Source organism: Bombina bombina, chromosome 2, assembly GCF_027579735.1.
Source record: "Bombina bombina isolate aBomBom1 chromosome 2, aBomBom1.pri, whole genome shotgun sequence".
Classification (NCBI taxonomy): domain Eukaryota; kingdom Metazoa; phylum Chordata; class Amphibia; order Anura; family Bombinatoridae; genus Bombina; species Bombina bombina.
Window position 1 is genome coordinate 895,006,902 of NC_069500.1, and position 13,914 is coordinate 895,020,815.

Sequence of the window (13,914 nt, forward strand, 5' to 3'; positions counted from 1 at the left end):
ACCCCTAATTGTTGAGATAGACTTTGGCCCCTGGTTATGAAGGTCTGTCAGATCTGATCCGACAGTGTGGATCAGGTCCGACAGACCTCGCTGAATATGGCGAGCAATACGCTCGCCGTATTCAGCATTGCACCAGCAGCTCACAAGAGCTGCTGGTGCAACGCCGCCCCCTGCAGACTCGCAGCCAATAGGCCGCCAGCAGGGGGGTGTCAATCAACCCGATCGTACTCGATCGGGTTGATTTCTGGCGATGTGTGTCCGCCTGCTCAGAGCAGGCGGACAGGTTATGGAGCAGCGGTCTTTGTGACCGCTGCTTCATAACTGCTGTTTCTGGCGAGCCTGCAGGCTCGCCAGAAACACGGGGCATCAAGCTCCATACGGAGCTTGATACATATGCCCCTTTGTCTATAGTTATGTACCATTTACTAATTCTATTGTAGAGGCTCCCTTGTGATATTCCTTATAAATAGCCTAGATGGTTGATCTAATTGTTATATATGTATCCCTACTCATGTGAACCTATCTTAGTTTTAAATTTATTGCTGACATACTTCCATCTACTAACCTATTTAATTTTACTAGTTCCATAGTTATATAAGCGTCCCCATAATTATAGGCAAACTTTATAGTATTGTTTAGGGATTAGAATTGTTATGTTTGCAGGTTAAAGACGAAGAATATTTTATCATTAGGACCTATTTAATCTCTAACATAATTGATGCATCTGTTGTTGGGTATAGGGCCCATGCCCAAGTGATGGGGGTTAACTGTTCAAGAGAGTGGGCTATACATCTTACTTTGTTTTGATATCCATATACCATCTTGTTTCTTAATTAATTTAGGTCTTAACGGACTTTATTTGCACCAGGACTGCAGACCCTTTTTTTTTGTTGATTTAGTTATTTTCGCTCTATGGTAGTGTAACTATCAATGTAAATCAGTGGTAAATAACATGGGATATATATCACTGGTAGACACTATTTACAGTTAGTCACCACTGGGTAGCTCTCTGTCTTAATTAGTATTTATCTTAACAGCTTTCAACAACTACAAACATTTAGGGGGATACCTTTCTAAAGACAGCACCCATGGGCTTGCATCTTCGGTCTGGCAGCCAAGCAACCGGTCTAAGTGGAGTAGTACATACTAAGATGGATCATTTATCTTCTTTTTTATTAGGGGTTGGATTGCTTGTTATTTAATGACCTATTTCTTACTATATAGCCCATGGGTGAACTAAAGTAATTCAATTATCCACTTACTATTTTATAGGTAGCTTTTTCCTCTTGTAGCTGCTGGCTTCCCTATCACCCCCCCAACAACCTAAAAGTATTCTGGTATCTGCAAAATTCTTAAATAACTACCTCCCCCCCCCCCTCATATAATATGCCTCCTAGATAAGGAGGACTAACTATGCGGTTTCTCTCGCCTATACCGCACCCCTAACTATTCTCTTAACAGTAACTCTCCCATTATAATAGTGTTAATCTTATGTTCCTTACCCAGTTTAACAAAGAATCTTATAATTTGTATGTTATGCCTTGAGTATTTGCTATGTATATTTGTATTTACTTTTTCCTCGATAATAAGAAATATATGATTTCAGTATACTTCAAAGCAAGAGAAAGAATTTGAAAATGTGAGGTTTAGATTGTTCTATACATGTTCGTATATTTCTGTGATGCAACAATATACCTGTCTTGATATTTTTGTATTCTGTAGTTCCATATCTTTTGGGATATTGCATATATGTTGTATCTTGTAATTAACCTCAATAAAAAAAAAAAAAAAAAAAAAACTAACAATTAAACTAATATGATTCTTAAAATAAAATTAAACTAACTACCAATTCAATAAACTAAACTACACATTAAAAAAATCCTAACACTACTCTAAAAATTACAAAGTATCTAATTACAAAAAAAGAAGACTAAATTACAAAAACTAACAAACACTAAATTACGGAAAATAACAAACAAAATGATCAAAAATAAAAAAGAATTACACCTAATCTAATAGCCCTATCAAGATAAAGATAAAATTATATATAGGTATAGATAAAGATATATATATAGCAATATATATTTAAAGTACAAAGAACATATTCTGCTATGAGCATAAAATTGGAATATGAAATATTTACAGTAAATACAGAGTATAATTCTTTTTAAAGAAGTGCAAAGGATGGGTAAAGCCTGACGTACTGTAATTTCCCCATCTACACTATTTTTTTTTGCCTCCACCTGGGGGGTTAAAAGGGGGCACCCCGCCAATCCTCTTGCATCCACCCCAAGTGAACCTTGGGGAATGAGGTTTACAAGGGGGGCCAAGGCAAAAAAGATGTGAAGAGTGAAGATAATGAAATTATAGGGCAACTTATATATGTTTGATGCGGTGACTCTATGAAGAGCATGCACTATGAGGGGATTTATGATCTTAGAGACCTGGGAATTGAATCTGTATTTAATTTTGTTTAATTTTGTTTTAATCTTTACACTATTAAATAATAAAATACAAAGGAGGATGTATAAAGTGAATAAAACTTTAATTACGTTGAGTGCTTCATTGAACATTATTGTGTTGTATTCATTTTATACTTCCTATTTTAACCCCTTAATGACCGGACCATTTTTCAATTTTCTTACCCTTAATGACAATGGCTATTTTTACATTTCTGCAGTGTTTGCGTTTAGCTGTAATTTTCCTCTTACTCGTTTACTGTACCCACACATATTATATACCGTTTTTCTCGTCATTAAATGGACTTTCTAAAGATACCATTATTTACTAAAAAAAAAAATGATAAAATATGAGGAAAAAATGGAAAAAAACACACATTTTCTAACTTTGACCCCCAAAATCTGTTACACATCTACAATCACCAAAAAACACCCATGCTAAATAGCTTATAAATTTTGTCCTGAGTTTAGAAATACCCAATGTTTATATGTTCTTTGCTTTTTTTGCAATTTATGGGGCAATAAATACAAGTAGCACTTTGCTATTTCCAAACCACTTTTTTTCAAAATTAGCGCTAGTTACTTTGGAACCCTGATATCTGTCAGGAATACCTGAATATCCCTAGACATGTATATATTTTGTTTTAGAAGACATCCCAAAGTATTGATCTAGGCCCATTTTGATATATTTCATGCCACCATTTCACCGCCAAATGCGATAAAAAAAAAAAAAGTTCACTTTTTCACAAATTTTGTCACAAACTTTAGGTTTCCCACTGAAATTATTTACAAACAGCTTCTGCAATTATGGCACAAATGGTTGTAAATGCTTCTCTGGGATCCCCTTTTTCAGAAATAACAGACTTATATGGCTTTGTGGTTGCTTTTTGGTAATTAGAAGGCCGCTAAATGCCGCTGCGCACCACACATGTTTTATGCCCAGGAGTGAAGGGGTTAATTAGGGAGCTTGTAGGGAGCTTGTAGGGTTAATTTTAGCTTTAGTGTAGTGTAGTAGACAACCCCAAGTATTGATCTAGGCCCATTTTGGTATATTTTATGCTACCATTTCACCGCCAAATGCGAGCAAATAAAAAAAAAACTTTACATTTTTCACAATTTTAGGTTTCTCACTGAAATTATTTACAAACAGCTTGTGCAATTATGGCAGAAATTGTTGTAAAAGCTTCTCTGGGATCCCCTTTGTTCAGAAATAGCAGATTTATATGGCTTTGGCGTTGCTTTTTGGTAATTAGAAGGCCGCTAAATGCTGCTGCGCACCACACGTGAATTATGCCCAGCAGTGAAGGGGTTAAATTAGGTAGCTTGTAGGGAGCTTGCAGGGTTAATTTTAGAGATCAGCCTCCCACCTGACACATCCCACCCCCTGATCCCTCCCAAACAGCTCTCTTCCCTCCCCCACCCCACAATTGTTACCGCCATCTTAAGTACTGGCAGAAAGTCTGCCAGTACTAAATAAAAGTTTTGTTTTTTTTTAAATAAAAATTATAAAATATTTTAGTTGTGATGGACCCCTGCCTTAGCACCAACCTCCCTGATCCCCCGCTCCAGCTCTCTAACCCTCTCCCCTACCTAATTACCGCCATCTTGGGTACTGGCAGCTGTCTGCCAGTACCCAGTTTGGCCCCACAAACCAAACTATTTTAATTTTATTTTTAACTTTTATTTGTATGTTTATTTCTGTAGTGTAGCAGCCCCCCCCCCCCACAATACCCCCACCCCCTCCCCCTCCCAGATCCTTTTAAATGTAAAAAAAAAAAAAAAAAAAAATTTTTCCCCTTCCTTTTTCATTGGTGTCAGTGTGGCTAATGCGCGCATTGTGCACGCGCGCACACGCTCCCTCCTCCCACCGGACAAAGGCACCATCGGCACCATCACTACCGGTGCAGAGAGGGCCACAGAGTGGCTCTCTCTGCATCGGAGTCTTGTAAAGGGGTATTGCAGGATGCCTCCATATCGAGGCATCACTGCAATACCCTCAGAGCTGCTGGAAGTGATTGTGATCACTTCCAGCACTCTGTTAGATAACTGACGTACCAGGTACGTCCATTGTCATTAACTGCTTGTTAATGCATGACGTACCTGGTACGTCAGTTGTCATTAAGGGGTTAAAGAATAGGCTGCATTCACGTGAAGTCTCTGGTTTGCCGGGCGCTAATACTCGGCTTGTTTCAGTTATTCCCTACAATTTTCCTTGGCATTAATGGTTGTATAAGCAATTGACTAATATGTTTATAAATGTATATTCATTTCTATTGTCTTGTACAACTAATGGTTTATTAATAAAGCTTGCTAAAAAAGTGCCACATTTATTCAAAGAGTTTTGATGAATTCTGCATGCTTTAATGAAATATAGGTGAAATCCCCTGATTAGGCCTTAAAGGGACAGTCTAGTCAAAATAAACTTTCATGTTTCAGATAAGGGGGCCGATTTATTAAAGTGCGAGCGGACATGATCCCGCACATCGATTTATTAAAGTGCGAGCGGACGATGTCCGCCGCACATCGATAAATGCAGACAGCAAACGCTGTCAGCATTTATCATTGCACAAGCAGTTCTGGTGAACTGCTTGTGCAATGCCTCCCCATGCACATTTGCGGCCAATCGGTCGCTAGTAGGGGGTGTCAATCAACCTGATCATATATGATAGGGTGGATTGATGTCCGCAGCCTCAGGATGCATTAAGGAGCAGCCAATAGGATAAGAGCTACTGAAATCCTATTGGATGTGCAAATCAGGAAATATGATTTCAGTAACTCTCATCCTATTGGCTGTTTTGAACAGCCAATAGGATTTCAGAAGCTCTCATCCTATTGGCTGATTTGAATTTGAAGAATCAAATCAGCTAATAGGAATGCAAGGTACGCCATTTTGAAATGGCTACCTTGCATTCAACTTCAGTGTACGGCGATGACCGTATAAAGAGGACGCTCCGCGCAGGATGTCTTCCAGGATAGCTCCACTCCTCGCTGCCGGGATGAAGATAGAAGACTTCCCTGAGATGGATGAAGGTGTATCCACCTGGATAAAGACACCTCAACGCCTGGATGAAGATGGATGTCCGGACTTCAGGAATAGTGAGTAGATTTTATGGGGTTAGTGTTAGATTTTTTTGTTTGTTTTTTAATTTTTTTGGGGTGTTTTTTTTTAGATTAGGGCTTTGGGCAAAGAGTTGAATCCCTTTTTAAGGGCACTAAAAGAGCTGAATGCCCTTTTAAGGGCAATGTCCATACAAATACCTCTTTAGGGGCAATGGGTAGCTTAGGTTTTTTTTAGACTTAGGTTTTTTATTTTGGGGGGTTGGTTGGGTGATGGGTTTTACTGTTGCATGGACTTTGTATTTTTTTTACAGGTAAAAGAGCTGTTTAACTTAGAGCAATGCCCTACAAAAGGTCCTTTTATTGTAGGCTAGGGGGTGTTTTTATTTTGGAGGGGGCTTTTTGATTTGTATAGGTCTATTAGTTTAGGTGTAATTGTTTTTATTTTTGATAATTTCGTTTAATAGTTTTTAGGATTAGGGGTGTTTAGACTAGGGGTTTATGTTAGGGTGTTAGGTTTAAACGCAACTTTATTTTCCACATAGATATTAATGGGGTTGAGTACGGCGATCTCCGTTCTGCACTTCAGGTGTTCGTTTTTTTCTAACACTCTCTCCCCATTGATGTCTATGGGGGAAAGCGTGCACGAGCACATCAAATCAGCCCTTGACTTCTGTGCCGTATGGAGCTTATTGCACCATAACGCACAGCACAAGGAGGCTTTTCAGTAACTCGTAATGGCAGCGCTATGGAGAGTGGAATAACGCAACTTTTTGGTGTTATTTTCGAACCATGTTTGGCGCAAAACTCGTAATCTAGACGATAGATAATAAAGGTGCAGTAATAAAACACTCAAATGAGTGTAAAACATTTTATTGTAGCACAATTATGTATTTTAACTCCACAAAGGGGTTAAAAATAAAAACATACTTAAAGTCAGCTCTGGGCTGGCAATGTAGTACTAGTCTGGAGCTGGATATGGGCCACTGAGCCAATCAGGGGTGGAATATGTGCATATCTCCCAATCACTTGCTATATTTAGCTCAGTATCTGTGCTGACTTTAAAAGAACAAGACAAAATTAAACTTTCATGACTCAGATAGACCATTCGATTTTAAACAACATTCCAATTGACTATTTTCAAATTAGCTTTGTTCTATTGGTATTCTTTGTAGAAGAGTAAATCTAGGTAGATTAGTTAGAGCTCAGGACATGTTTCGTTTGCAGCAGTGTTTGCAACACTGTATAACATTGCTATAAACATTGTAGGTAATACTGTTGCCAGATGGCTAAAGCGATAATGAGGAAGGGACACTTCTTGCGATGCAATAGCTGGCACCTACCCAAGTATACAGTGAATCAAAACATAAGCCCACTGTTTACTTTTACACCACGGGGACTCCCCTTCGGAGCAATAAACTCATGCACAAGTGGACTTTGACAAGTATTGCAAGAGAGCTGGGTGAGCAGGTATACGTCATATGGCACCTAATACGCATGCGTATAAGCATTGAGAACCACCTGCATATTGGAAGCAACGAGCCCTGCAACAAACATTAGTGGTGACTGCCGAGAGAGGGAGGCGATATGTTAGAAAAAAACTACATACTATAATATTTACAGGTAGTTTACAAAATGCAGAGAAAGGCTGTTTAATATAAAAACTATCAATTACAAAAATGTGCTCACTCAAAGGCCCCCATGTATCAAAAACATTGAGAAGCTGTCTGCACGCCTTCGCCACATAGGGGCAGCGGATCTGTTCGTCCACTAGCCCACATGCAGCATTACACACACCAAGTGTGTAATGTGCGACCAACCACGCAAAAGAAAAGGGACTGTCAATCATCCGGAGAGAGCAAGCTCTCTGTGATTTCTCTTCGCCACCTCAGAGGTGGAGAAGAGTGTAAGAAGCAACAGTCTAACGACCGCCGCTTCTTACATTGCGGAAAGCAGGCTTACATGTGAGAACCTGTCCCGCAAGGGCTCAGGAGGAGCAGCCTCTGCTGCTTCGTACAGGGAGCCCTAAGTTTACTGAAATTTAAATGCACACTCCTGAGACTACCTCAATATGTTATCATGGAATGGCGCTAAATTTCAACAAAAAGAAGTGATTTGATAACAATGTAAATTAAAACGTTTTAACTGCATGCTCTATACGATTCAGAAGAGTTTACTTTTTACTTGCACGTCATTTTAACTAGGTGTTCAACTACTTTATAGGGGATAAACAGATTATTTTTCAAGCAATAGTGTGATAAAAAAAAATCTGAAACTTGTTACAACATTGTATTATTGTTTATTCATGTCTCTTTAAGGAACAGTTTACGAGTGGATCGCTATTTATCGCTCCCGCGCTAACTATGCTGGACTTCAGATTTTTGTGTGCGCTGGATACCGCGTGTATTACAAGTTGAAAGTAAAAAGTTTGCGCTTGCAAGCTAACCCAATGTGCAACAAGCCGAAGTTAGAATATAGCGACCGCATTAACATATTCCCTTATAGAAGTCAATGGAGTCAAACCCGAGTGCAACAAGCCGCCCAAACCCGATTGCGTTTTCTCAAATGCGCTAGTCCGGCATGAAATATGAATATTTCACATTCCAATGTTGTTCACATAGCAGAATATGTTCTATTTATTCATAATTACATATTTCTACATATATCTGATGGTATTTTGGCACAATATATATATATATATATATATATAGCTATATATAACAACAAAAAAGCAGCAATGGAAGAGTTAGTTACCACATCTGGCCAAATGGGAAAAGCCCAGGTACCTCGTCAAGGTCTCTTCCAAAAACCTGGGTCCCTAAACAGCCACACAATGCAGGCTCACATTCAAACAACTGTGAAAAAATGGAGGGTGCACAGGCTTATGTAATCTCCCCAAACATATACAAAACACTGGTGACAGTGCAGCTTCCTGAGAGTGCTGTTTTGCACCCAGGGCTGTGCATGTTACAGGGTCATAGGATGTGTACCCGGTCTGACCTAAGAGTGCTGACCCCACCCATGAGATTACATAAGCCTGTGCACCCTCCATTTTTTCACAGTTGTTTGAATGTGAGCCTGCATTGTGTGGCTGTTTAGGGACCCAGGTTTTTGGAAGAGACCTTGACGAGGTACTGGGCTTTTTCCCATTTGGCCAGATGCTGTAAATAACTCTTCCATTGCTGCTTTTTATCTTAGTTGAGAGCTTGTGAGTGAGTGCTGGACTTTCTCTGTGTGCTATATTAATTTATTATTTTTTTGTAATTTTCCCTGTTTGGGCCTTGCACCCAGGCCTGTCTGTGACTCTGGTGAGAGTGCAGCTTCCTGAGAGTGCTGTTTTACACCCAGGGCTGTGCATGTTACAGGGTCATAGGATGTGTACCCGGTCCGGCTTGAGAGTGCTGACCCCACCCGTGTTTTGTATATATATATATATATATATATATATATATATATATATATATATAACACACAGAGAAAGTCCAGCACTCACTTACAAGCTCTCAGCTAAGATTTAAAAGCAAAAATGGAAAGGTTAGTTACTGCATTTGGCCAAATGGGACAAGCCCAGGTACCACATCAAGGTCCTTTCCACAATACCTGAGACCCTAAAACAGCCACACAATGCAAGCTCTCAAATCCAAACAAACTGGGAACAAGGGAAGGGTGCACAGGCTTATGTAATCACCCTAGACATATACAAAACACGGAAGAAGACTGCGGTAACTAACCTTTCCATTTTTGCTTTTAAATCTTAGCTGAGAGCTTGTAAGTGAGTGCTGGACTTTCTCTGTTTGTTGTATTAATTTGTTTTGTAATTTCCCAATGGTTCTTGCACCCAGACCTGTCTGGAGTTAACTGCCTGTGACTCTATGGACAGCACAGCTTCCTGTGAGTGCCCATGAGCACCCAGGGCTGAGCCTGTTACCGGGTCATGGGATGTGTATCCGGTGCGGTATGAGAGTGCAGTCCTCTTCCGTGTTTTGTATATGTCTAGGGTGATCACATAAGCCTGTGCACCCTTCCTTTGTTCCCAGTTTGTTTAAATTTGAGAGCTTGCGTTGTGTGGCTGTTTTAGGGTCCCAGGTATTGGAAAGGACCTTGATGTGGTACCTGGGATTGTCCCATTTGGCCAAATGCGGTAACTAACCATTCCATTTTTGCTTTTAAATCTTAGCTGAGAGCTTGTAAATGAGTGCTGGACTTTCTCTGTGTGTTGTATTAATTTGTTTTGTAATTTCCCTATGGTTCTTGCACCCAGACCTGTCTGGGGTTAACTGCCTGTGACTCTGTGGACAGCACAGCTTCCTGTGAGTGGCCGTGAGCACCCAGGACTGAGCATGTTACAGGGTCATGGTATGTGTACCCGGTCCGGTATGAGAGTGCAGTCCTCTTCCGGCTCTAAGCTAAGATTTAAAAGCAAAAATGGAAAGGTTAGTTACCGCATTTGGCCAAATGGGACAAGCCCAGGTACCACATCAAGGTCCTTAGTAGAGCTTGTAAGCGAGTGCTGGACTTTCTCTGTGTGTTGTATTAATTTGTTTTGTAATTTCCCTATGTACCCAGACCTGCCTGGGGTTAACTGCCTGTGACTCTGTGGACAGCACAGCTTCCTGTCAGTGCCCGCGAGCACCCAGGGCTGAGCATGTTACAGGGTCATGGGATGCAGTCCTCTTCCGTGTTTTATATATATATATATATATATATATATATATATATATATATATATATATATATATATAGGTATATATATATATATATATACGTATAGATATATACAGATATATTTAGGAATATTCATTTATAAATACTTAGAACATATTCCCTTATGTGAAGAACATTGGAATGTGACCTATTTACAGTACATACACAGTTAAACACTTTATTAAATATGAATATTGCATAAATACGATTTTTCATGTTTTAAGCTACTTGATATGTCTATATATGTATACATTTGTATTTATGTGGGTATATTTCTCTGTAAATACATATATACACATATAAATACTGTACATAAAAACATATGCACACACATATAAACATATATATATATATTGTATATATACTGTATATATACACACACACATACATATTTAGAAGTGTATGTACTGTATCTCTATGTTAAAGCCCTTTGAATACCTTTTTTTTTTCTAACACCTGAGACCTCAAATCTTTGAGCCCTTACAACTTTTTTTCCCCAATATTTATTAGATGGCGTTATTATGAGTGTAACTGTACCTTTAAATGTATTTTTTATGTGTTTTGTGCAACTTGTTATTCAAGCAACAGTTAACCAGAGCAATCTAGCCCTAAATTGTTAAAACAGACTGAATAATCTTATAAAGTGTTCCCCTTTTCTACATTGCTCATTGGATTTTAGCCTTCAGTATATGTCATTTTATCTCCAACTCTATTTACAAAGACTTAAAGGGACATGAAACCAAAAAAAAATTCTTTAATGATTCAGACATTTTTAAACAACTTTCCAATTCTCTTGGTATCCTTAATTGAAGGAGCAGCAATGCACTACTGGGAGCTAGCTGAACGCATCAGTAAGCCAATGACATATATGTGCAGCCAATTCCAGGCACTACCTAGGTATGCTTTTCAACAAAGGTTAACAAAAGAACAAAGCAAATTAGATAATAGAAGTAAATTGGAAAGATGCTTAAAATTGTACACTCTGAATATTGACAGTTTGGGTTTCATGACCCTTTAAGTGACAGGATAAAAGTGAGGTGAATGGAGTGCATGTATTTATTGATCCTAAATATATGAATATAAAAATGCCAAACTGCAGATTCTAATACAGAGACATGTAGCAGGATAACAACAGCGCCTGCACAGAGGACATGGATCATGTACTTTTACACGCAGCACCATATTGTAGGCTAATGATTGCCAAAATCAAGCAACATTGTATTATATCTGTGTAAGATAGATCAGGCATGGCCACCTAACAGCCCAAGGGAAAAAGCAGAACTAAAAATGTATTCCAATGTTTTTATGGCCCCAGGAAAGAGTGGAACTTATAGGGCTCCATTTAAGGAATGCTAGGGGGTTATAAAGAGCTGAACCTGTCCGCCCAGTATCGCAGCCGCCCCCATGCTGTCAATCACTCTGGTCGGAAAAGTCCGTGGAGGAATGCAAACCGCCAGCACAGAGCTGGCGTATAGGTTAGGAAGCAGCAGCTCACATTCGCAGCTTCTTAAATAGAGCCCATAATGGGCCAGATTATGAGTGGAGCACTATTCATTGCTCCCCCGCTAACTCCGCTAGAAGCTTTTTGCGGTCATCGGTTAGTGCTCATATTACAAGTTGAAAGTAAAAAGTTTTTGCTTGTGCGCTAACCCGACATGCGTAAAAGGCAGAACTTCAAATATCGCGCATATTCCCCCATATAAGTCAATGGAGCTAAAAAAGTGGAGAAAAACCCCAAACACCCTACTCGCGTGTAAACCAAATCGCATATTCTCAAGTGCGCTAACCCGACATGAAAATATGAATATTTGACATTCCAATGTTCTTCGCATAGAAGAATATGTTCTATGTATTCATAAATAAATATTTCTACATATATCTGACGGTATTTTGGTAAAATATATATCTATACCTATGTATCTATATGATTATTTATAGGTTTAGCTATATACATATAAATATAAATATATATATATATATATATATAAATATTTATTTATAAATACATAGACCATATTCTGCTATGTGCAGAACATTGGCATGTGAAATATTTACAGTAAATACATAGTTAAGACCTTTATTAAATACGAATATTGCAAAAATATGCTTTTTGTCTATAAATACATATATACACAATTCACATATAAATACATTTATACATATGTACACAAGTATAAACACACACACATATATATATATATATATATATATAGTCTGTACTATATACATATACATATTTAGACGTATATGTATGTATCTCTGTTAAAGCCCTTTGCAACCTTTTTTTTCTAACACCTGAGACCTCATATCTTTGAGTTCTTATGTTTTATGTGCAATTTTTTTATTAGTTTTTTATTAGATAATGTTATTATGAGTGTAACTGTACTTTAAAATCTATTTTGGATGTGTCTTGTGACACTTTTTTGTTTTGCAAACAGTTAACTAGAGCTCTGAGGTTGCTCTTTCCCGTTGCGCGTTAAATTAAATTGCACTCAAGTGATCACGTTTACTTTCAACGTGCGCAAACAGCCGCAATAAACCCAATATCGCTTGCACGTAACTGTTAGAACGCCACTCATTATCTGGCCCAATGTGTGCTTTGGTGAATTTCTAGAGGGTGAGCAATCAAGGAGGCATCGTACCTAAATCTAGCCCTCTGCCACATGACATCTTTAGAAAATATTTTATTTGTGTGTTTATTCCTAGCCACACATTTATATGTGGCCCCAATGTTTTATGACATTAGCCATCACAGAAAAAGACTATTGTGAAAGAACACATAACTGTTTACAGTGGACATATGTTCATTATCAGGTTGTACTTATACATTCGATTTTTTGTTGCCAGACATAAAGCAATGACTTTTTATTGTATACAGGGCTGTACTATGTAGTTATGAATTGAGTGTATGGTTGCGCAGTCTGCTCAGACACTACTGCCTTGGCACTTACCTGGTGTTTGTCACGTGTGATCCATATTAACCCTTCGTAGTACAGAGGCAGTGAAGTTATCAAAGATCTCTGCTTATAAATTTTTCTTGGAGCTGGTATAGGAGTTGCCATATCACTGGTTTTCTATATCTGTGTTAATCCAAATGTCACAAGAATATCTGTTCCACTGTCATGTAGCATATACGGCAAGCTAGTATGATACATAAGGAAGTTCAGAATCAAATAATAAAAAAAAAACTTGGCAAGGAATGTTTGTACTTTAGCAACTCCTCCCATCTCTATTACTGTAGGGAGGAGGAGAGTTTGTAGAAGAACGTATGTGATTAAAGAGTGTATTTATGATCAAATATCTCTTAAAGAGAAAAAAAATAATATTTCTACAGGTTAAAATCATAAAAGAGCTGCTCTCAAAAGTATTCAAAATACTATAAAATGTATGATTTCAATGTATTTTCATGGGGCATTATTAAAATGTTTATTAGAACAACTACTGTATATTCGTTTCATCATAAATTCAGTGCACAAGCAGTAAATTATGGCAGTGAAATTTGAAGTAGTTACTATACATGTATAGAGTGCACTGTTTGACAATCATGGAAGCATTGATCTTTTTTTAAGTAAATGATTTTTCCTACTTTAATTTCCAGACAAATATACAGATATTTACTAAGAATAATAAAAACTATAAAACTAAATGTAGCTTTCTTAGCAAGGTTTATACACTCCTGTGTATAGTGTGTATA

General features: G+C 38.1%; 1 protein-coding gene across 2 annotated transcripts in view; it reads right to left on the minus strand.

Moving 5' to 3' along the window:
* STAP1 (signal transducing adaptor family member 1) overlaps window positions 1-13,381 on the minus strand; it is a 259,545-nt gene extending 246,164 nt beyond the window's left edge. For both annotated transcript variants that reach the window (XM_053703267.1, XM_053703269.1), the window contains exon 1: window positions 13,172-13,381. In XM_053703267.1, coding sequence (XP_053559242.1) covers window positions 13,172-13,282 — 111 coding nt within the window. In that variant the 5' untranslated portion in view covers window positions 13,283-13,381. The remainder of the gene's footprint in view (window positions 1-13,171) is intronic.
* Window positions 13,382-13,914: the final 533 nt, after the last annotated feature.